We start from the raw sequence: 24,998 nt of genomic DNA, 5'->3' as shown, positions 1-24,998 counted from the left end.
GTAACATTTGGTTGGTATCAAAACAACAGTTACAACAACAACAACAATAACAAACAAATGCCCTTTGGTCCTCTTCCTAGAATTTCTTATCATTTGCTAATACCTTAAAATCTATTCATACCTGTTTTAGTGATTGGCAATGTTAAAACTCCCTCAAGTAAAATGAAGACTTTGCACACAGAAACAAGGTGATCTGCCCAGAAAGAACTATGTGTCCCTTTGTTTTCAGTCTTCCACGGTCTTTACCATCTTCATTGCTCCCTTCTGAGAATAGCAGCCACTGATGACCAAAGTTTGTCTTAAATTTTATTAGAAAGGTAAGCATGTATGTTTAATCTTCAAGGTGTAGGAAAGATGATGCAGCCCCATGAATAAATTTAAAAACAAAATAATATTTGCTTAGGGTGATTTATAAATAAATATGAGGCAACCATTGGTGCCAAGTGTGAACCTTCTCTTTGATTGCTAGTTAAATCAGTCCAGATTTAAACATGTAAACTTCTTGATTTGTATGGAGGAAGACATCTGTATTTGGTTTATTAAAACGTGCTGATGTCTCCAGAACTAAATTTGTTCCTATATAGGCCTCTGGGTAGCTGTAGCTAAAAAGCAGAGATGTATAGTTTTTGCCTGTCTGATTACCTGACTTCCAGCCCTGTACAGGTGTGCAGGAATAAATTAACATGAGCTACCTCTGATGAGCCACTGCATACATTAACGACAGAGGTGAAGATGCGAAAACGCGCTACCTGCCTCCTGTTACCACCTTCTCAGCAGCAACATCCATTTTTTTCATCATTCTCTGTGTTTGGAAACTTAGAACTTTTCTAAAGAGAGATTTTCAATAAATGCACATGATTTCACTACCTTCAAGAAATGAGCCACTTAGCACCAGTTTGAGGTAACTATTAGTATATTTGCCTTCATATAATTAGCCGTCAAATACAGCGTGTTAATTTTCTTCAAGTACAAGAAGAGAACATTTTAAGGCATTTCATTTCCTGTAAGTTTGCCAATCAAAGTGAAACTCTCCTTTTCCAAAAATCTTTTATAAAGTGAAGTTGTGCAGGTCTTCTGACACTTAAATGTTGAGGAAGAGATTTCCCCTCCTTTATGCTATTTGGTTTCACAATAGAAGCCAGCAGATCAATAGGTCTTTTGTACTTATCTCCATTACTTTCCATCAAAGGGAAACAAACAAAATAAATCCCCCTTCTGAGTAATTGCTAGTTGTGCCCTCCTCAAGCAAAACTTTGGTAGTAAGATAAACTTCGGTGTCATTCCTGTCTCTGGGGTTCTTTTTATATACTGGGAGAAGAGCAATGAGCAAAACGGTCTCCTTGTATCATGGGGAGAGACTCTGACAAGCCTAAAGTGAGCCTCGGATCTTCCTAATGATCTCCTGCTGGCCCAGCTGGATGTAAGACAAGCTCATTTAAGCCTCTGCTGACCTTTCACTCCTCCACTCCTAGAACCACACCAGTCACTTCCACCGTCTTCCAGACTGAGTACCAAACAGACAACACAGCTGAATGGTGAATGAGTGACAAAGAGATGCTTACACATTTCTGTTGATGAGAGTTACATTAAATCTCTTATCAATACATAACCTCCTTAGCACAAACATGCTTCCTATGCACTACTTATTCTTACCCTCTCTTTGAAAGGAACAGGCTGTTACTCTTGCCAGCATTATCTTGAAAATTCAGGTAAAAGTTGCACTTAGAACAGAATGCACATACTGAGTTTACAGGCAGTATTTTTCATGATTGGCAACACCTTGGAAGGGTCATCTTCCTGATCTCCACCTCTCTGGGGCCTGCCACCATCTACCTGACACCCTGATAGATTTCACTGGTCTGGTCACAATTATTCTTCTATAAGTATCTACAAGATACTTGTTCCTGTAGATAATCTTTTCTTTTTAAAAAACGGAGGCCAGTCACACTGAAAGTGGGTTGTAAGACTGCACACATACATTAGCAGTCGATGGTATCAGTGTTGTCCGGAGTGGTTCTCTCTCAGGTGAAAGGCTTCTTACCAGCTCTCTTGCTGTGAGTGATCATTTGTTGTTGTGCTAAGAGGAAGGGAGACTTTCCTCTCTCTGCTGAAATTTCTTAGTGAAGGTCGGGCTAGAAAGCATTTCTTTTTCTTTTTTCTAAAGCCTCAGAAATAATTTAATGTTTTTGCTCTAAGACTCCCACAAGCTTCAAATAAATGAATGTGGCAGAATATGAAAGGAGTTTACACTTGCCAAAAAATTACAATGTCATAAAAAAGGGATTTGGTAACTTCAGTTCTTGAGTGCCAAGGGGTGTGTGTGTGTGTGTGTGTGTGTGTACATACATGTACATGCATGTGTGAGAAAGAAGCGAGCTATGAAAGAAGAGGAAAGACTACTTTGTAGGAAAGGACAATTTTTCTTCAGTTACTTAACATAAAACTACACTTTTAAAAAATACCTCGATTTTATGTCCCAATGCAAGCTGCTTGAATTAAAACAGAAGTTGTAAATTCCTGGTAAAAAGCTGTTATGCCTGAAGTGTTAGTGATCTTAACTCTAGTACTTTATGGAGTTTATTACTTCTTTTATTAACTAGGGGGAAAAATGTTACCCACTTCTAGTTCAATTCTTTTTCTTGCTTGCTCTAATTATTTTGACTTTACCTTGGGAAAAAAAAAAAAAAAGCCAAGTGTTTCCAGCTGAACATATATAAGTGATGCTTCACTTTTGTTAGAGCATATATCAATCTGAATTATTACCAGCTATTCAAAAAATATGCTAACGTCCTAATCTAAATGCATCCACATAATGTATATGTGTGTTTATACGTAAACATCCACATAAATAAGAATATCAAAAGACAGATCATCCTTAATTGCCAGAACAGACATGTTCATCTTGGAAAGTAATGTATGAAGTTACTTTATCACATTGATGGGAAATAACTGGATTTTGTAAGTAAAAGGAGACAGATTGGGACAAGGAGCATGACGGATGCTCAGAAGGCAGCCTCTTCGGTCCGATGGCCAGCTGAGGGGGGCCGCTCTGACTCTGCTGCCTTTTTAGCCCGCTCTGTCACTGAGGGGGCACTGGTGGGTCAGTTCGCTCACTAGTAATTGTGTTTTACAGACTTCTAAAGCAATTGGCTCAGTCAGTCCCAATTCAATAAAAGTGGAGAGCAAGAGAGAGAGCACTTTTGTTCTATTTTTTACTTGAAATTATTTCATTCAGCAGTCTGTCTTTTTTATTACCAGGACTTGACATTAGCACTCCAAGCTATATTAGCATCCATTTCAGCAGTTCAGTAATGGTATTAAAAAAACACTTAACTTCAACGGTGAATGGTTGTATGACAGTACCATAAAAAATCCACATTAAAAAAAAAACTCATGTATTTGTCCCAGCAAATTATTTTTCACTTGTTTAACCACTTCAAAACTATGTTCTTGTGATGGTTTTTCATGAGGACTGTCTTATTCTCAGAAGCAGCCAATGGCGCTGCTCTGTTGATTAGGGAACTGGGGAAAGAGGATAGGAAAATCGGTAGGGAGAGGGTATGTAAAGATGCTATTTACCCTGTAGTTAGATTACCTTCCATTCATCAGCAGAGATAGAATTGGCAACCTCAGAGCACCCAAGGTGAAATTCTTGGATCCTCATACATAGCTGGGATTTGATTTTGAACCCAACACTCTCCAAACTTGGGAGCAAAGCCTAACTACTTTGGCACTGCAGTGTGCTCATAAATGACTACATTAGATTCTAAATTTTGATTAAACATTCAGTAATTAATCAATGGTAGACATGAAGCAGTTGGCAAGGTCCAGAGCTGCAAAATGTTTAAGACATAAAACATTACGAAGTAATTAGAATATGCTCCTTCAAGAGAAGGATTGCCTTCAATAAAGAGGTAAATGATAGCATCCTGTTTATTGTGGACGTAGGCAGGCAGAGCAATATGATAAACTGCTGGAGATACACATATCAGTAATCATCCACATTATTAGTGCCATTAATCATAATTCCAAAAATATGACAGCAGCAGCCAACTTTTTGACCAATTTTGCTTCTGCCTGTTGGCCATTATAACTTTGCTAATAGACTGCAGAGCTCCTTTGCGTGGCCATTTGCATTGAGAATAGAAGGTTAATTATATTTGAGCTGCTGATTTTTTCTCTCCTTGGAAAAGGCTTAGCACTTTGACAATCCCAGGAGTTCACTGTTGTTAAACCAGTAAAAGTACTTTATTGAAATTTTCTTTGTTGGTCAGGAATGAGGAGATGTTTCAAATGAGATATAAGCGCCAGGGATAGCCGCTAATGTCTCTTGCTCCAAAGTGATCCTTGGGCAGCAAGATGAACTCAGTGGTTTCTTTAGATCACTTTGTTCTCTCATTTCTCTTTTGCAGGTGGGTAAAGATTTCAGCACTATATGGAAATCCCACAAGATTAGTGGTAGTCTCGGTATGTAGGACTGAGAAGTTGGGGGGAACAGCTCATAATATTGAGAGAAATCAGCAAATATTTTAATATAAAATTCTGCTTCCCCTATGTTCATGTGAATAGAAAGTAAAAATAATTTCACAAAAATTAAGTGTTTCTAAAAATTGAGATGTTTAATGGCATAGGTACATTGCTGGTGAGTTAACTGAAGTTTTCACTGGTACGTTTGACATTATTTATCCAAGAACACAAATTAGATTTTGCGCATTCTTTTTGTTCATGTATCTTTTTTCTTTTTTTTAAAGATTTTATTTATTTATTTGACAGAGAGAGATCACAAGTAGGCAGAGAGGCAGGCAGAGAGAGAGGAGGAGCAGGCTCCCTGCTAAGCAGAGAGCCTGATGCGGGGCTTGATCCCAGGACCCTGGGATCATGACCTGAGCCGAAGGCAGAGTGTTTAAACCAGGCGCCCTTTTTCCTGTATCTTAAGTAGTTTCATTTTTAACACAGAATTCCAGATAAGGCCATAGCTAAATGACAATACTGGTGGTCTATAACATTGGGAATCTCTAAGAGTCCCAATCTTAACTTTTTAAAAGATCTTAAATTAACCATTTTAATGATGTAAAACATTTTGAATATTTGGTCTTAGGAAGTATTTCCTTTGAAAAAGATCTCGGAAAGAAATAGAGGTTTCACATTGTACATATTAAAAAAGAATGCTGGGGCGCCTGGGTGGCTCAGTGGGTTAAAGCCTCTGCCTTCGGCTCAGGTCATGATCCCAGGGTCCTGGGATCCAGCCCCGCATCGGGCTCTCTGCTCAGCAGGGAGCCTGCTTCCTCCTCTCTTTCTGCCTGCCTCTCTGCCTACTTGTGATCTCTCTCTGTCAAATAAATAAATAAAATCTTAAAAAAAAAAAAAGAATGCTTATTTTTTAAATGGCAGAAGATTTTCAAGAGAAAAATGTGTTCCTATTATTTTAGACATAGGTCTTCTACGCTCTTTATTAAAGTCAGACCATTAACACAAGGGTTGGAAGATTTGAGGTTTAGTTCATCCAGGGTGCATGTGTGTGTGTGTGTGTGTGTGTGTGTGTGTGTGTATACATATATATATATGTTAGAGCTCAGATTTGTTTCATTCCTTAAAAGACGTCAGTGTTCATGGCCTTTTTTCTTCCCACCAATAGTAGTAAACTGAGCACCATATGAGCTGCCTGATTGAGAACATTTCTGAATGCTGTGAAAACATAACCCTCTTCACAGTGTAGCACTCCTCTCACATTACAATGCAACAGGTACCTATTGAATTCAATCAGCACCCTGGAGAAGCCTTGATGTGTCAGATGCAACTCAAAAGTAAAATGGTTAGGGAACAGGGCTGTTGATATCAATTCTACACTTAACCTGAGTATCCAGCATTTTCCATCTACCAATCTGCCTTCCCAAATGCCATTACTACATTAACATTTTTTATGCATTCCACAGCAATGACAAATTGTTTTCTAACTGTAGCGCCAGATTTAGTATGCGAAAGACACGTTTGCCTCTGCCAACAAACCAATAATTCTCACTAACATCTTCAGAGTTACAACATTTATAAAGTTGCAAAGTGGAGTAAACAAACCATCTGTTTGGCTTTTCCATATATGTCATGCTTTCTTATTAGCATATTACGATTCATTTAGTAAACAAATTTGGTGATTTCGTTCACGTCAAAGTTAGGTCGGAAGCTTGAAGATGATTAACATTGCTGGGACATGCACATTAATACATTGCTTCCTCGGCAAAGTTAAATGGCTTCTCAGGAGAATCGCCCCTTGTTGACAAGATGAGACTGTCAATTTTGTTTGCCTGCCACATTAGGGGCCATGAGGGGATGGCAGGCTCTGAGAGAGGGGAGTCATGTAGGCAGCATAATTCACTGTGAATTGAGAAAAGAAGTCTAATTCTGATAAATGGTCGACCCCAATACATCCTACCTGTTATTACAACAGACGTGCCGTATCTGTGCAGTAAATTAGCTAAACCCCTAAAGAGTTTGGTGGGAGCTTATCTTCAAGTGAATAATTTGAATGTAGAGGGAACTGTCTGCGTGACCAGTATGGATGATTTGTTTCATATTGAAAGAGATTGAAGTGACTGAATTTCATAGTTTTAATTTGCAAAGATTCACTTAGCTTTTATTTCTTATATTTAATATGTACTACTTTTGTTTTGTTTTTTTTCTTGAGCATTCACTAAAACTGTACATTCAGGGTTTTTGTGTGTGTGTGTGTGTGTGTGTGTGTGTGTGTGTGTGAGCTAGAGATGGTTTTCAGCTCTTCTGGAGAGGGTCTTTAGATAATTGCCTATAGAACAACTACTAGTTTTGCAGAAATGTGTACTATCAAAAATGTGATTTAACTCACAGAGCTGTAAGCCTCCTACCATTAATACAAAAATTGTGAGGAGTTAAATGCAACAGATAATGTCAGAACAATCCAGATAAGAAGTGAATTAATGAGGGACAGAGGTTTTAATTTTTCATTTCTGTGGATTTGAATAGATGATGTACCTTTCTGTTCAAGAGTGTTGTTGATTCAGTATCCCACAGTACATTGACATCTGGCATCTAGATTTTTCCAGAATGGTTATAAATTTATTTCTCTATCATATATGCATATGTATATAAATACACACACACACACACACACACACACACACACCCCATTTTTTGGTATCTGTTATGTATACATCATGATCATTCTGGACAGTGTAATTTGAGGGGCGTTCGTGTGTGTGTGTGTTGAGTGGCAAAGATAAGCCAGAAAATAAAGACAAAAATTAATCCAATATGGAGCCTCAATTCTATTTTGCCTGAGATAATTATAATTATTTATCAAGTATTTTGTTTCACTGAGTTTAGAATGGTTCAAAACTGATAAAGAATTACGATTTAGATGTTGAACTTCTCATGTAACCTATGGTCCGATTCACCATTCACCATTTTGACTACTACATTCTGATTTTCTAATTCGAACATGAAATTTTTCCTTAAAAAAAAAGTTCCTTCCCTATATATCAAAGTCAAAGTTAAAACCTTGAAACACTTTTTCTTTTAAATGTTTTTAACTTTAATTTTTTTTTTAAATATTATTTATTTATTTATTTATTTGACAGACCAAGATCACAAGTAGGCAGAGAGGCAGGCAGAGAGAGAGGAGGAAACAGGCTTCCCGCTGAGCAGAGAGGCCGATGCGGGGCTGGATCCCAGGACGCTGGGATCATGACCTGAGCCGAAGGCAGAGGCTTTAACCCACTGAGCCACCCAGGCGCCCCTTAACTTTAATTTTTACTAGTCAAACATTGTATTAGTTGAACTGGGCATTAGAACAAGAGAGACATGGAAAAGGAAGTGCCAGCAAGACTTCTTTTTCTCTCTTACTTTCTCTCACTTTGTATTTATGTATTTACTTAGCTGTGTTTGATTAATTTGATGTCTTCTGTGGATGCATAGTAAAGTTTTCTTTTTTTTTTTAAATTGAGATATAATTGACATAAGTAAAATTTGTATTAAAGAAACAGAAAAAGAATGGTGGTCCACTTTAGTCCAGTAAGAGTAACTTCCACTCAGCAGTTCAAAGTGTTAAGTTTGGTTTCGTGACTTCTCCTACCCAAGGTGTCATTACTTTTTGCTCTTAAGGATAATCTTAGTTTTCAAAAGGCATTTTGTAAACTCACAGTGTGGAGGGAGTAGGAAAGAGTACAGAGTCTCAGAGAAAGTAGTTGTAATTCCAAGCATGCCCAAGTTACAGGACTATGTCGTGCCTTAATCTATATAGTGTTTCTGTGTACACACTAGGGTATTAATAGGGCCAGAATTACCCTTTGCTGTATTACCACTGCCTTTTCTTAAATATTCTGTTATATGGTTCCAATCTTGGGATCGTTGTTTTCTCTTCTACAGTGTATTTTGGGAGAAGCTTCTTTACGACTCATGCATATTATTGATAGAAGGCAAATAAACATACTTTCAAGTATCTCCTATGTGCAAAGTATTCTACTTTACTGCAGGAGGCTGGAGGTTCAATGAGATTTAGTTTGTAGTCTTGAAAGTGACCATCTTGGGGCTACATTTTGGACTCCTCCCTTAGTGAGTAGTACTGTCTGTACTCATTAACACCAGATCCCTATTAAGACCAGATCCTTACCCTTTCTGCCTAGGAACTCATCTTCTCTCTCCATCCCAGTCATTTTTTCTTCCATGAGAGGAATATACATCTGCGTATTGGCATTTCCTACCTAATCAAAGCAAGTAGAAAGAGCTTTCGTGACGTGTATGATCTTGTATCATATAATAAGTTTGAATATAATCTGGATTTTTGCTAATGATTATTTCTCTCTCTCTCTTTTGGAGATAAATATTCATAGTAAGTCCATTTCTAGGAAAACCATCTGTCTCTAGAGAACTCAAAATCGGGTTCCTTCATAGACCGCTCCTTCCACTTACTACATACATCTGCAACACTACTTCCTCTGCAAGGGCTCTTTCTCCGATTTCCAGCACTCTCTGGCCTTCCTCCCATTTTAGAGTCCTCTTCTCTCCATCTGACGGACAGTAGGAGTGAGTTCTTTCTGTGTCTTTTCCATCTTCCCTTTCTTTTTACCTCTTTAATTTTGCTGATCCAAATGAACTTATAAATTGCTATTAACCCTAGGTCTTTATATCTCCTCATGAGGACAGTGTTTTATGACAACTAATGGTTTGGATCGACTGATTCCAGAGTCCAGCAATTGGTCTTTGTTAAGATCAAGTGCTGCCTTCTGTCTACTCTGTAGAGGCTGAACCTAACCTCTTGAGGAACAGGATCAGTACTCTCTAAAGACTCTCTTCTTTCTCTCCTCCTCTCACTTTTCCTCTTACCTCCCAAACATTACTGTGTGAGTTTGTTAGAAAATCTCCCAAGCCTGCTATCACAAGGGTGAATGAGCAGACTTTCCACAGCCTGTTCTTCCCATCCCCACTTCAAGTGTTTTGCATATGGTATTTAGGAGGATTATTAAACAAAAATGAAATAGATTAAGAAATGAGCATAAAAGAATCAATTCTCTGGAACTGTGGTTGCATAATGGAAATCGACTACCATGAATGAACCCTTGTACTGAAGTTATGAACAGCAGAACTAATGCACTGCCATGAGTTCATCTTTATTATTGCATTACACCTGAATCAATTGATAAAATAGCCTTTTTTTTTTAAAGCAAGGGATGGCACTTAATTGAATAAAAGTCAATGTAATTATATTAGCAGAGGCCAACAGTACTGCTGACAGCGGAAAAGGGACACTGTTGAACAGAGTGCCAGAGCTGGTCTACACATTTCTGCACATCGTTTGGTTGACAGATATTGAGGGCTGGTACATCATCTAATTAGATTACAGATTTCTGTTGCTGTAAGTGAGAAATGAAGAGAAACATCTCTTCCTGGTAACATATCAGTAGAGATGTGTAATTTCACAAGTCATCTTAGGAAAGAAGTGTCCATCTGGGTGATCCGTGTGTCCTCTTGTCAATGTTAATTTATTCTTCCTTATTCAGTGTGTCTGGATGTGACTGCTGTGTGTCTGGCTGCTGTTTTCTCAGCAGTGAATCTAGGAAGTGGTAACTGCAGATGTGTGAGAAGCAACGGAGTTCTAGATTACAGTCATCACAAAATGTGTGCTTGTGAAATTAAGAAAGTGGGGAGGGTGTTAAAAATAATAAACAGAGGGGTAGGCTTTTGTGGGCTACTTACGGTTGGCAGTTTGTTTTATCAATAGAGTCATAGGACTCAGTGTAACTCTGTTTCCACATCTTTATAATAAGTGTGGGGGCGTCACACCCGCACGTCAGGGTGGAGACCGCACAGTAGGTGTTTCCTACACTCTGCTTAGCAACCTGCACTTGGAGTCATCTGCCATCTGACACCCAGGACACGGGGAGCAACAGTGTTAGAGCAGGGACCGTGGGGACAGCTTCTGTTTATCACTCGCATACTCCCCCCCCTCCCCGCCCCGCATGCATCTGTGTAGAACTCATTTATGGATGATAATGATGCTGTGAATTTGGTTTATCTTAATTCAATTCATGATTTTTGGATTATACAGCTGATCTGAAAATCATCAAGACAGCATATGAGATGATCGCTTAATGACAGAAAATGATTTTGTGATCAGAACATTTTAAATCCCTATTTTATTGTTTAAGTTTTTTTTTAAACCAGATGTCTAGAATGTGAATTTGTTTTCTCTCTCTCTCTCTCTCTCTCTCTCTCTCTTTCTCTCTCTCTGTCTCTCATTCTTGCTTTCTTTTGTGATCGATTTAGCAAAAGATTAGAAAGCTGATCTTATTATCACAAGGTAAGCTCAGCCTTCCTAAGTGCAGTGTGGAGAGGGCTGCTCCCCTCTACCCCTTAACACCTGGAGTGCTATATATTGTCTTGCGTGGAAAGGTGGAGAAGTCTTTTCCTACCTTTCTTGTCTCTGAGGCACATACCTCTCAACCATCTCTAAGGAATTTGCCATGCTTGTCACCAAATGGAGTGACTCATTTTGGTCTTGCATATGTTTTAATTATAATCAGGAGGTCTGTTGAATGTTATACTGGCCATTCTAGGTCATTTCTATTATCACAGTTACTTCTTCAAGATGTACAGCTTCTGCCATTATCGAGAAGCTTTTATGTATCTGTGTATTTATTTATTGGTTTATTTTTTGGAAGGGTAGCCTCCAATTTAGGTGCTTGTCAAATATGTGAGCCTTTGCAGGTGGAGAGAGGTATATGCCCAAGGGCACTTTAAAAATAAATGGGGGATGTAAATACAAAGGCAATGTTTTCAGATAGATAATAATATATCAGGCTTTGTAAATCATGACATCCCTATGGATGCTGAGGGACAAATCCTATCTTTGTTTCTTTTTTCGTTTTTACACAAGCAAAGCACTTAGTAGAGTAAAAGTTTTGCTTGTCCAAGAAGTACAGATTCCAGTTGTTAAAATAGGGGGAACGTATATTGTGCTTGATTTTGGGGGTATTTATTGTGTGTATCCTTTTCTTTTTTGTCCTTTTGGGTTTTTTCTATTGTTTAGTGTGATTTTTTTTTTTAAGGGTGGTTGGGTTTTGTTTTAAAAAACAATTTCTATTTTTCAGGCTTTGTTTTAAAGGATTACATTTTAAAGGTTGAATTACTCGATGAAAGCATTTTCAACAGTAAAATGCAGCAGCTTCTGAAAATGAAGCACAGTTTACTAGTAGATTAGTTGAGATCCCAAATTATTCTGAGGAAAGGGATGTATGATACAGCCTGCAACCCTATTTCAAATTGCTAATCTATAAAACTAAATTTTTTCCTTCCTAAAACATGAAATATAGACAGGTGAGGGGGAAGATGTCATTATATTTTAAAGTTAAACTGAAATTATCTAGACCATTTACTTTTTTAAAAAATTGATCTTTTTTATACCTCTAAATGAAGCACTGTAGGCAAAAGAGGCTTGGTTTTTGGTTTTTGGTTTTTTTTTTTTTTTCAGGTGTAAATTCAATTACTCAGTTTAGATAAGCAACATGTTTCCATTCTTTTGCCCTATTTAATATATATTCTGAAATCTCTGCTGTGAGATTCTCTGCAGCTGGTGCTGCTACCCAGTAAAGCTAAGAGTATCATGGAGAAAAAGGTGCATGGGTTTGCATTCATCCTACCATCGAGGAATTGTACTCTTCTAAGAATTACGTTAATGAAAGGCTCCCCTTATTGCACTCCCCACCACCACTTATCCCCAAATCCTGAGAATGTAGGGAAATGTTTGCTTTTATAATGGTGTAATTAGCAATGAATGTGCTTATTTGATGCCTGGTGGAAGCTGAATCAATTTTAAAATGTTCTTCTTTTTCTCACCCCTCCCCACTCCCTGTACACCTCCCCCCCTTCCCTCTTGTTTTCCTAGACACAGTGCCAACATAAACCTGCATCGCAAACTGTTGACCAAAGAACTCGATGACATGGGCCTGGACTCAGCGCAGCCCTCCCTTAGCAAGGACCTCCGGGATGAATTTTTGATGAAGATCTATGGTGCCCAGCACCCCTTGGGGCTCGATGTCAGGGAAGATGCCTCCTCTCCCGCAGGGACTGAAGACTCCCACCTGAATGGGTACGGGAGAGGCATGGCAGAGGACTACATGGTCCTTGACCTGAGCACCACCTCCAGCCTGCAGTCCAGCAGCAGCATCCATTCCTCCCGAGAATCTGATGCGGGCAGCGACGAGGGGATTCTTCTCGACGACATTGACGGGGCGAGTGACAGTGGGGAGTCCGCACATAAGGCCGAGGCCCCTGCCCTCCCCGGCAGTTTAGGGGCCGAAGTTCCAGGATCCCTGATGTTCAACAGCTTGTCCGGGAGCAATGGTGGGATCATGTGCAACATTTGCCACAAAATGTACAGCAACAAGGGGACTTTGAGAGTGCACTACAAAACTGTGCATTTGCGAGAAATGCACAAGTGCAAAGTCCCCGGTTGCAATATGATGTTTTCCTCTGTGCGAAGCCGAAACCGGCACAGTCAGAACCCTAATCTCCACAAAAACATTCCCTTCACTTCAGTAGATTAGGCTTAGGCTCAGAACGGACACTACAGATGCCAGCTCTCACCAGATGGCCTACATATTTGAACTGCCATAGTCAGTGTGTGCTTGTGTACTTGGGTGTGTGTGTATGTGTGCATGTGTGTGTGTGTGTACACATGTACACCTCTGTGTCTACATACACACACGCGCATCTTCAGATATAAAAAGATGAACACTAGGTGCTTTTGAAATTGTTTTCTTTTTCCTTTATAGTTTTGGGAAAGGGGTGGGAACTTTAATTTGGGAGTGAAAACAGAGTACCCTTAAAACACACACACACACACACACACACACAAAGTATGCAACTAGCCCAGATTCTGAAAGAATAAGAATTCTCGGTCCTCTCCAGAGGGACAATTTGTTGTACCCATGACTGTTGCCTGCAAAGAAATAAATAAATAAAAGGGGAAAAAAAAAGAAAAAAGAAACAAAAAAGGAACTTCTTACAGTTGTCTTTTGTGAACTTTAAGGTTTTGAGAGAATCTTCAATTAAAGCATGGCAGATTCACCTGTAAATATTTAGCCTTGAGAGGCCAATGATGTAAAGCAATTGTATTGATGGTTGTTTAACTCTTTTGTTTAATTTTTACAGTTACATCCAGCTGTTAGATATGCAGGAGAAAAATAGTTTGCTGGCTAGCTCTATTCATTTATGTTAGCATTAATGCACATTTTTTTTTTTAAAGAAAAACCATGGTCTTGTTTTTACTACCTGCTAGATATAGTGATAAAAAGGTGCTGGCATGCTTTACAGCACAGATCTGATTTTTTAAAATGTCCTGTACTAGTACATAAATCCAGTCATGCACTTTTTTTCATACACTACAAGGGGATGTGTAATATCCATGCTTCTTTTTTTATCCTTAAACTATTGCCATACTTCAAGTAAGTGTCTTTTTAAAAAAATTCACTTGTATAAAAATGGTCTGGTCAGTATAGGGCACAAATGCCAAACAAAAGTATTAGTGTTAACACAAAACTGCCAACTTTGCACAAGTTTCCAGAAAAGAAAATACAATTAGTCACTCAACATAACCACAGGCCAATTTGTCGGCCACCAGAAAACCGCTTTAAAAAAAGAACACTTGGTGATTCTTTCAAGTGCCGAATGTTATTAGAATCAACATTGCATCCTTCTTGCTTATATGTTAAGTTACATAAAAGGAAAACAAAATTATGTGGTGTGAAACAGCCAAGGCATTTACTCTTCAGAGGCAGGATAATATTTCAGGATACAAAAGCCCAAATTACTCACTATGGAACAAAGCTGAAAATAGTCAAAGTGTTGAACACTCCTTTCCAAGGACCTAACCCTTCTCCTTTAAAAAGAAAGAAGTAAGTCTGCACTGGGTTGGTCTGTTGTATGGCTGTCTAATTTTTTGCAAGTTAGGCAGTCGTCCTATGATTCAGGCCCGTTTGATAGACAAAATCAAAAGACATTTCACAGCGGCAGTTACTCGGAAGCTTTGAAAACATGTGCTGAACTTGAATTGAGCAACACTCCTTTCTGAAAAGCCAGACGAAGGGGGGTTTAAAATAGGATCTCTCACTGTTGAGTGTTTTGTGTTTCCCCACATGATTTGTCAGAGAGAAATGAAAGCAAGCCTGAAACCCAGCAATTGAGAGTGAGAAAGAGGGGGAGACAATTCTCCAAACCTTTTTTGTTTTGTTTTGTTTTGTTTCCGATGTTTACACATGTTGCCTGAGCTGGTTAACCACATGGGCAGCCCTCAGCTACCACAACATACTGACTAAATGATGATATTTACTCAAGTTCAGTCTGCAGCCAAAACCATTAGGACGTGCATTGCAGACTGTGTTTTGTTGTTTTTTTTTTTTTTTAAGTGGAGGGGGGAAAGACAGATAAACAAGGAATATTTTGTCTAACAGTACACAATAATTTAAAGAGAATGTATTTCTTTTCTGCATTTAATGGCCTCAAACATTTCTCTCATCAGTCTCAAGGTTAGAAATACCCCCCTTTGTTTGAACTTTGCATGTTGTTTCCATTTTCATGTTTTGTAATTATTTTTTCTATGTTCACATCAGCATTCACTTCCGTTAAATTTGCCAAAGGAAACTGTTAATATGTTTCTGTTGTTGTTATTATTCCTGTAGGATTTATTGTACCTCACAGTATTTATTGTTTCCAAAAATAAGCATCATTAGTTGAGGATTCAGTATTTTTATTTGTAAAAATTTCAGAAACAATAGATTCTTGAAGATAAGCTAGACTTGTCTAGAAGCTTCATCTTTTCATCTCCTTCAGAGGACACTATGGGGTTCGTTTAATTCGTTTGTTCTCCAGTGAGGAAAGACCAAAAGTATTCACAGTACAAAAGAAACCATATCAAACACTATGTCTGTTAAATGACAAATGTTTACGGTAAAAAGCTGAGGAATTAGTAATAACCATTTTTGTTTTCTTGTACCTTTGAATTTCCCAAAGTCCTAATTGCTTTATTTTGGTGTTGTGTTAAATTGAATAGACAGAGATGTTTTCCTTTGTTTTATACCATATAAGACTATGTACAGTATGTTTGTGAAAAATTGAACTAGAATAATGAAAGTTTGTTTGCAAACATTTTCGTCCTCTTAGCGTTCTCTGTGTTGCGCTGTTGCCCCACTACCAAATGATTCGAGTCAAAAGGGTGGAAAAAATATTTTTTAGTACCCCCAGAAGAGATTAGGGAGACACTAGCTTTTGGATTGTGATAGACTGAATTACACCTAGTTTTATGAAAATTAACACATTTTTATTTCAGTGATATTTAAAAGTTATACTCTTGGCTGATCTATTAGAACTCGTCTTGTACAGAATCAATGTTTAGTCTGTTTAATTTAATGTCAACTAAAAGGTCAAATAGCCCTCGTGAGTGAATTCCATAGCTGTCAGTAGGTCACATCAGCAAATGAACTGGGCTTAGAACAAATGTTTGTTACTTGCCACAAACTGGGCTAATGTGAATAGCCAGTTAGAACAGCCCGGAAGTAATGAGATTCTCAAAGTAGAATTCCCCTTGCTTGGAAACGTGAATGTGTTCGCTGAGATTTGTCAGAGAAAATGGCCATGAGTCCTGGACAACTGGCTCTTGTTTTTAAGTGTCTCCCCTATTTGCTACTGCTTTTGTGCCTCAAGTGCCCAAATGTTATGGTGGCCTTCTAAATGGGTGAAAAACACTTTCTAGTATAAAGCCTATTTGCTTAAAAAGGGACCGGGGGAGTGGATGGAAGCAAAGCAGCACCTGGACTTAACATGTAACATTATGGATTGCACAGGGCTTCCTGTTCCAGAGTGTTGCTTGTTCTTGGGTGTGTGCCTGAGCGCAATGTTTTGACTTAACTGTACATCTAGTTAGGACGGTGATCCCAAGGCTTACTTGCAAACGGGAAGGGAAAAGAGATCAGCATTGTAATCACTGGGCCCTTCGTCTTTGTCCGTTTTCTACTCGTTTGTTTTTTTGTAGGAGTTTTCTATGGTGAAACGGTTTCTCTCGAGCTGCATCCATTCTGTGCTGGCTGAAAAGGAAGGGCGATGCAGATTTTCATCTAAGCAGCTTTCCCCCATTTGATTGATTTTAACCACGGTTTTGTCACAGGTAGAAAATGAGGTAGTATTATTAATGTGCATGTTCACTAGCTGATGTCGAAACTTACTGTTTTGATCATTTTAAACTATGTTTTTGTACATATCAGAAAGGCTAAGTCTGCTTTAGGGAACGTCTGCACGCTGCGGAGGCGACGGCAAAGAGCAAGAGGAGGGGTAGATGATGCGTAATTTGGTTTTAAAAATGGGATTAAGAAGCTCGACCCTCTTTGTTCTGCTATTAATTGTATGGAGATAAGTCAGCGCAGTGTAATGCTTCTCAGGATCCTAGTCTAGCTATCCAGTGCAGCCTGAGGCCTTTTAAAGGTTTGGAGGTATTAATGTTTTCTTTCTCAATGTGAATAACATCTTTTTTGAAAACGTTTTTAGCACAATGGTGCCACTGTCCTTGTAGTGTGATTTCTTTGGTCATGAATTTCCAGGCCCTTCCAGTAAGAGGAGAAAGACACTTCCCTGGTTAACAGCCCTGTTACCGTATACATTGCTCTTAAAAACAAACAAACAAAAACTTTGAATATACTAAGAATAGGCTGTTATTCCAGAAGTGTTCTCCCCATTTTACTCAGGAGAAACCAAGCACTAGATTCCAACCAAATAAAAAGTGACCTTTTGTTCCCCTTCCTAGGTACACACCCCAGATGTGTACTAAGCAAATGAGAATGGAGGCCTTTGGCAATTAAAACGTAAAGAAGCCGGGAACCAGCTTGGGGTGGACATGCTGCTAACTGCTAACAGTTGACCTGAGCAGTCCTAACTTGTGCTCGGTCTGTTAGCGTTGGATTGGATTGACTAACAGAGTAAATAAAACTCAGCTGTAATAAGACACACCACATCTGCTATCAAAGAAACAAACCATCCAAAAGAAATTTTCTTTTATCCCCCGTACACACTCCTTAACTTCTAAACAATTACAATAAATTTTATTCATTAAAAACTCAGAATATTTAAGTTAGAGGATCTCGCTTCTCCCTCCCATGCTTTGTCTTTTAATAGGTATGGCCTAAGTGTGGTAAGGAGGGCGCCGATAAAAGGCAGGTGCCAAAAAGACTGAAGGGAATGAGTTTTTCCAAAAGCAGAGTAAGGGGTACCAAGTAGGGGATTGGTACCTGCCCTGGTTTGGGTAGCGAGAAAGGAAAATGGTGAATGAACCCGAAGTGTTTGTGCAAAAGGAAGGTCTGGTACACTTGTGCCTAGCAGTGGTGAAGAGCATATGATGCACCGCCCCACAGAGCTCCCTATGACCAGGTGCACCGCAGCACCCCAGCCTGAGTAACAGGGAAAAGCAAAGACAGCTGCGTGGAAATACAGGTTCCTTATGGGTCAGAATAGCCAACAAGGGCAACTGTGGGGACTTTTTCTTTGCCTTTGGTTTTGTTTTGCGGGTGGGAAGTGATGGTGGAGTCCCTTAGGGAAGCAAAGAGGTGTGTTGGGTCACCTTGGCTCTAGAATAGGCTGGTGGTCAAACTGGGTTCTGAAATGTATTTTCTGCATCATGACTTTTGCTTGCCCCTATAGCCGTGATTGTAATGTCACTTGGCTAAAGACTTCTTGGTCAAAATGTGAGCTCATTTACCTCCCTGTGAAGCATAAAAGTAACTCTTCTGTTTTCATGTTTTCCTGCAAAGCGAAAGCATGTGGCAGTCTTCCTCGTGTTAGAATTAAGATCGTATCTGATGTGTCTCGGACTCATTTCCCTGTTCCCTGTAGTTGGAGAGTTGCTCCCCATAAATGGTAACTTGGAATTAGTGTTTATAAATCCAGCTGTAAGACCAACGGGTGAATTAGTCTACAATCACTCCAGCCCAAACACCCACCCTTCCGTGTATCCTTCCGTCATCCCCATTCTTTCCACATCTCTCCCAAGATGATGCTTGCGGTCATGTGGCAATAACTGGACATCAGATACTGTCTTTTGGCATCCACTGAAAACTCCAAATGCCTAATGATGGGGTTTTTAAAAATGAGCATTTTTTACAAGTACACTGAATTGGATCAGCATTATCATTCATTATAATGCTAGATATATTTTTGAAACAACATCCTATAGTTATTATAAAACTACCCTTATTCTTTTCTAAAGTGTTATTGTAAATTCATTTGACCTTTACTGCAAAAAAAAAAAAATCTTTTTTATATAGAGTATCAAGACAAGGCTCAGTTTGTAACAAATAGTGGACCATTACAAAAGAGGAAAGGAAAAAGCTGGGGCCGAGCAGTGAGAAGCTTCAGTTCAATTTCACCTCATATCTTTCTAATAACTTACTTGTCACTTTATTACCTTCCAGTAATGTGAATGCTGCTGACAAGACTGTCACACTAACAGCAGACAACACCCTCTCCGCCTCAGCCCCGGCTCTCCTGGCTACTTATTGCCCTGGCCCTGAAGGGACACAAACTAATAGTGTGCTTTCCAGTTCAGCACTTGGCCATCAAATATAAAAGGATGCGTAATTGCCTGTTTATCCCTTGTGAGGGGGAAATGGAGTACAAGGGCTCGGCTTTCCCACTGAGTTCCCTGATGTACACACACATTCACAATTCTCCCTCTCTGTCTTTCTCCTTCCCTCTCTGTCTCTCCCTCTCTCCCTCCCCTCTTCCTCTTCCTTCTTGCTTCTCTCCCTCTCCTCCCAACACACAAGTGCATTCCCGCGCGCGCACACACACACACACACACCTACTAAGATGCCCTCTCCAGCTATTAAATGGACAGTAACAAGATGACTCCTTAAAGGGTCAGTAGAGAGACCCTGTGACAGCATTCTTTGCGTCTTTAGAAACTAAGTATTGCAATTCCATGCCCACTCATTTTAGAAGTACTGGATGTGGCCCCCAGAATTGGAACAAAATTTCCCACAACTCAGTGGCATAATGAGATCACCCCATATTCTGGAAGGAAAGCATTATAATATTTTCCTTGCCCTTTGCAAAGTGCATATGTTGGAGACAAGTTGTTTGTGCATGGTGGTAAAGAGTTGTTGTTTTCGCTTTGGTCTAAATGCACACAGGTACCTTGAAATGACCACCTCTGCATCCACAGTGTAACGTGACAGCTTCACCGTCGTTTTGTGAAACTGCACTGACAATCCCAAAAAAGCGGGGGGTGGGAGAGGTGATAGGGCTTCTTACTTTAATCACCAAAACAGGAACTACCCTAAACGTAAGAGGTAAATTCTCCACTTGGGGAGGATTTTGATAACTACAAGTGTAGTGAGCTTTACAGAGACAAGTGACGAGGGGGACAGAAGGGACAAAGGAGGAACACATGGAAATGTTGTATTCCAAAATACCTTGAGCCCAAATCACGTGTAAGTAGTGGCTGCTGTTCTTGTATAGTGGACTGTTTTGAACTGCTAAACGGTGGTTGGAAAGTGGCTAGTTAGTGACTGAGTGAAGCCCAAGATCGATCTGTAGGTCCTCACGGAACCAGGGGACTCTGTGCCCCCTCCCCGCCCTCTGGCTGCGGGTCTGACAGAAGTTGTTGACCCCCGCTGAGAACAGTCACATGGCAAATACATTTGTCAACCGAATGAGATGCGTGCAGGTGTCATCTTTGATGTGTACTTTTGGAGGGAGAAAAGCAGGAGACTTAGAGATAGAAAGCTTAACAGGTTTTTGTTGACAACTTTGTGTGAAATCATTTCATTAGCCAGTCTGAGGACTGGGGAGAGAAGCACTTTGAGCAAGGATTCTTGGGGTCAGAGAAAAGGCGGTTGGCTTCATGTTGTTTAAGTTCCCCTAGTATGTATATATTACAATCATTTATCAAACATCTTAATAGAATCTTAAATGAATTAAAAACTCAGTTGCCAAAATTGCACAGAATTCTGCTAGCTAATATTAGCTTTCCTCCTTGAATTAACAGGGATGCTTGAGGACATTTCCAATGTTTTTTTTTTAATGCTTTTTTCCTTAAGTTTCATTTAAAAAGAAAAAGAATCTTTGAAAGGAAGGAAGAGCAGAAAAAGGTATTTTAACAAAAAAATGGAGAGAAGTAGATAGTATAAAAATATATTTCTTGAAGAGAGAGAGTATCTAAGTGCTATACCAAGACTTTATAAGGCTTCTGTTGCCAAAAGTGATGTTGAAATAATGCACAACGAAGACGGCGAATCAATCCATTATTAACTGGCCCTGCCCACTTCCGCTGCGGGACCCGAGGACTAAAAGGGGACTCTAGGGAGCCCCTGGATATGTGGGAAAGCCCCTCTCACCTGGCCCTGCAAGTGTTTTCCAAAAGAGGGGGAGAAAACCCCAGGCCTCTCGGTAGTCCCAGCGCAAGATGAGCTGACCCTGCGGGGTCTCCGTGGGAGCCCAGCTGCCTGCCTTTCCTGCGCTGGGAGACGAAGGCTCCTCCGCCCCGCCCGAGAATCAGTGCGGTAGCGGAGAAGCATTGATTCACGAAGTATAATGCGCTGAGTTAATAGGTTCACTTGAGATGTATAAACCAAGGTTGATTTTTTTTTTTCATCTAGTACTCAATTTGGAGCGTTTTTGCATGTCTCTGTACAGAGTAATCCATTCCTTTCATTGCCTATCTTAATCTCCCCTGACTTTTCCATTATCTTTCCACTCCCGCCCTTTGCTCTCCTTCCGATCTCACCTACCCCCGTAAAAAAATCTTTTCTGAAGCAAGAAGGTAGAACACTCCCTCCCTCATCCCGATTTTGATCACTTTGGAAACATGTGTGTGTTCTACCCTGTCCAGGGTTTACATAACATGAATTAAGTGAATGAGATGTTCTAGTATTATGTATTAACCTGATATGACTAAGATTTATAATATATGGTGCACTCGCTTTCCCGTGCAAACTTTGGTTCAGCTGCCCTGCAGAGAAATGTTACCATTTTCCTAACAGTGCCAGTAAAAAAAAAAAGTTCAGGAGAGGTTAACTGTAGGTACATGGAGGTCAGAGAGTCAAGGAAGGTCAAGGAACCAGGGGGAGACATCGGTCTGAGCCCACCTGGGCCCTTCCTCGAAGCTGGAGGCAAGTTGAGGCTCTGGGAAGGAAAGCTCTCTGTTCTCCCCTGCGGATCAAGGGCTAGTCCTTCAAGAACTAGCAAGATTCCTCACACAGTTGGGAGAACACATAACTTTCTACTTCACCCCAAGCCCACCAGTGTGTCTCGATAACAAAAACATTTGGCTTGACCTACATATTTGACAGCAAAAGTGGCCAAAGGGAATCGAAATATCTTGAGGAAAAGGAATTTTCACCAAGATAGGTCCTCTCCCTGCCCCAGAGTTTGGGGGTCATTGCTTTCCTCATTTACGTTGTTCTCATCTGCATCGAAACTAGTCTCTTCTGCTAAAGCCTGTCACAGAGCCAAAGTCTGTGCTCCACACAGCAGCTGCACCAAGGGACAGGGATGGCTCGCACCCCCCGATGTAATACTCGTGACGTCGGTAGTTTCAGAAATACTGTATGTACCTTGAATGAGGGTTTTGTTTCTGTTTTGTTTTGTTTTGCTTTGTTTTGATTAGTAGTCTGAGGGAATGAAAAGTTTTTTATTTGCTATTTCCTTTGTTGTATTTTCTGTACTATAACTGTCTACCGTATGTCTTTTGCATAAAATGCATAAGGGTTTGGGGATGTAAATGGAATTTTATTCATATTTTGTCCAAATACCTCTTGTAATTTGTATCAGAATTCTTGTACAATTTTTATATTAAAGATTTATCAGTCACTGACCTCTTCTTACCTTCTTGATTTAAAGAAACCTCAGCAAACTCCAACAGACCTTTACAAAATACATTTAGTAACACTTCAGCTCACATGGTAATTCAGGCTATTGAAGCACACTTGTTGTATAACTCAGAGTCAATCTCCGGTTTGGACTGAATCCTGGTATTATTGAATACTCTTCTTAGGAAGATCAAACCCGTCTCTTGCTCAGATGGCGAAGCTGACTCAGAGCTACGAAGATTCTAGCCAGTCCTAACAGAGCCCAGCAAACATTGCCCAGAGTCTTCCTCGCCAAAGCGATCCTTGGAGGGATGACTTTTCTGTGTCTCCCCAGAATTCCTGTTCCCCCAAAGCCCTTTGCCCAGGCTCTTTTTAGGAAAGAAAGACCAAAGGAAGAACTTCGGTATCTTTGCCACTTAGCTTTCTACAAATACATTGTCTTCCCTCCCCCACCCTTTGAAATTCGTGGACTGCAGCCAACAAGATGATGACTATATATATATATATATATATATTTTTTTTTCCCAGACTAAATGCTTGTGTTTCAGTTTATAGTCCCTGGGCAGTGGTTTTCTGCAGATTGTGCTTGTTATAATCTAGAAATAAAACTAGCAGAAGGACCGATGTCCTAATCAGTGACATTTCCTCCTCCTGTCATCCTGCCTGAGGGACAACGGGAAAAAGCACGTCGAAGGTGCTTTCGACTTAGCATCATTAACTATCACCCCAACCTCTTACACTCTTCTTCAGCTAAAAATGTGGCTAACCCAGACTACTGTTCCTTGGAGTCTCCTTTCCAAGCTGGCATTTTTCTGTTCTCCCTCCCTAGCGCTGGACTTGCCCCTCTCCCTGACTTGTTTCACCCACTACAGCAAGTTCGTCTGGCCCATCACCAGGGACATGAACTACCCCAACTCTATAGCACCCCTGGCCCTGGGCCTCCAGCCAGCAAGGAGCTGGTAAGGCTGTTCTCAGGCCCACAGCGAGGAACCGTCCAGCCAGCCTCAGACACTGCAGACTGAGGGGCCCTCCCAAGGCAGCAGGGGATGCCAGCCACCGAGCCTTAATGGGGGTCTCCCTCCTCGATTTCCCCTGAGCATCCCTGGGTGGGTTGGGGGGGTAAGGGCAAAAAAGCGCTAGGTTAAACAACTTTGGAGAAGTCAACCTCCATTGACGCATGTGGTTATTAAATGTCACGGATGTATTAACGCGCTCCTGCAGGGAATCCAAGCGTAATTAGGATCTTTTCATCTGTCACAACACGTCTGTAATTGGCAAGAATTCTCCTTCTTCTTTAAAAAAAAAAAAAAAAAAAAAAAAAAGTTGTTTTAAACGTTCCTAAACGGTGGAAATCATTCTGTTTAGCAAAGAGGCACCCATGAAGACAGTTTTGGGCACCAAGCTCATCAAAACTGCCTGGGTCACGGCCAGGGGCTGTCCCGAGCCCCCGGAAGGCTGGCCGTCTACTGGTTTGCCCCGTGTCAGTTGACAATATGACAGTAGATGAAGTGCTACGAATTTAATAAAGCTGCTCTGAGGACAGGGCCGATCTATCAGTGAAGACCGGAGAGGACCGCCTCGGTGGGGGCTGGGGAGGTGCGGCGGCGAATATTGAACCGCCCGAAGTAATACTGGGGGGAAAATCTATCGACCCCCAGCGAGGTGCAGTTATTTTTAGTCACCTGACTCTCAGGCACCCAATCATTACCCATATTCATCAGAGACATATAATGAACAGAGGTATTGATTAACACGGCTGGCTGGAGAGATTTCCCAACAGTGCCCGTTCACACTGATAGGTCTCCAATGGGAATACAGGCCACGAAGCCCTGGAACATAACTTATCGTGTTCTAGGTCCTTCCATTGATTTTATTTGGGGGGCATGGGGAGGGAGGAACAGCCTTGCACACAGTGGTGTTCCCTTGACCTTTCTTTGAAACCTTCCTTGGTTTGGGGCGGGGGGGTGGGGGGGGAGGAAGAGGAAAGGAAGAGGGAGAAAACCAACTCACTTCCAGAGTCCACAAGGACGCAGCCCGGCTCTGTTTTCCGCCTCTGCCCAGGCTGGCTCTGGCTCCCCTTCCTCCCCTTTGATTGCCGTGCGCATGCGTTAGCCTGATTTACAGACGGGCGCTCGAAGCTGGGCCCCGCCAGTCCGAGCTCAGAGCCATCAGGCATACGAAGCCTCTCCTCCCCTAAAGATCAACATATGGCTTCGGGAAATTATCGTGTTCGGCTAATTGCACCAAGTTGGCATGGTCGGAACATAATGAGTCCCGGTTTCAGCATGCTGACCCCAAACCCAGTGATGCCAGCGCATCGTAACTTTCCAAGCATTTTGCCTCATGGCAGGAATCCTCATTGAGCTGCTGTTTGCAAAAGGCATTTGGTTCGATTCCTAGCATGCGCCCCGGTCCCGCGCTGCCGCAGCGTTCCAATCCTACGAGAGGGTTTGCTGTGCTTTCAGGGGAGCACGCGTCCTTCCAGAGCGCTCGCCGCGACCCACGTGCCCTAACCTTCGGAAGCCACGTGCTGCCTGATGGATGGCATGCGGCTTAAAATGCTGATGTATAACTAGAAACCATAAACCCGGGGAGGGGGGGAGGGAACAAAGTAAAGGACTA

General features: G+C 40.8%; 1 protein-coding gene across 3 annotated transcripts in view; it reads left to right on the top strand.

Moving 5' to 3' along the window:
- BNC2 (basonuclin zinc finger protein 2) overlaps window positions 1-15,662 on the top strand; it is a 425,240-nt gene extending 409,578 nt beyond the window's left edge. For all 3 annotated transcript variants that reach the window (XM_080819786.1, XM_080819785.1, XM_080819787.1), the window contains one exon: window positions 12,410-15,662. In XM_080819786.1, the coding sequence (XP_080675912.1) occupies window positions 12,410-13,070 (661 nt within the window). In that variant the 3' untranslated portion in view covers window positions 13,071-15,662. The remainder of the gene's footprint in view (window positions 1-12,409) is intronic.
- Window positions 15,663-24,998: the final 9,336 nt, after the last annotated feature.

This window comes from Martes martes (assembly GCF_963455335.1).
Source record: "Martes martes genome assembly, chromosome: 12".
NCBI lineage: Eukaryota > Metazoa > Chordata > Mammalia > Carnivora > Mustelidae > Martes > Martes martes.
The sequence above is the reverse complement of the archived record's forward strand: the minus strand, read 5'-3'. Positions and strand labels throughout refer to the sequence as shown.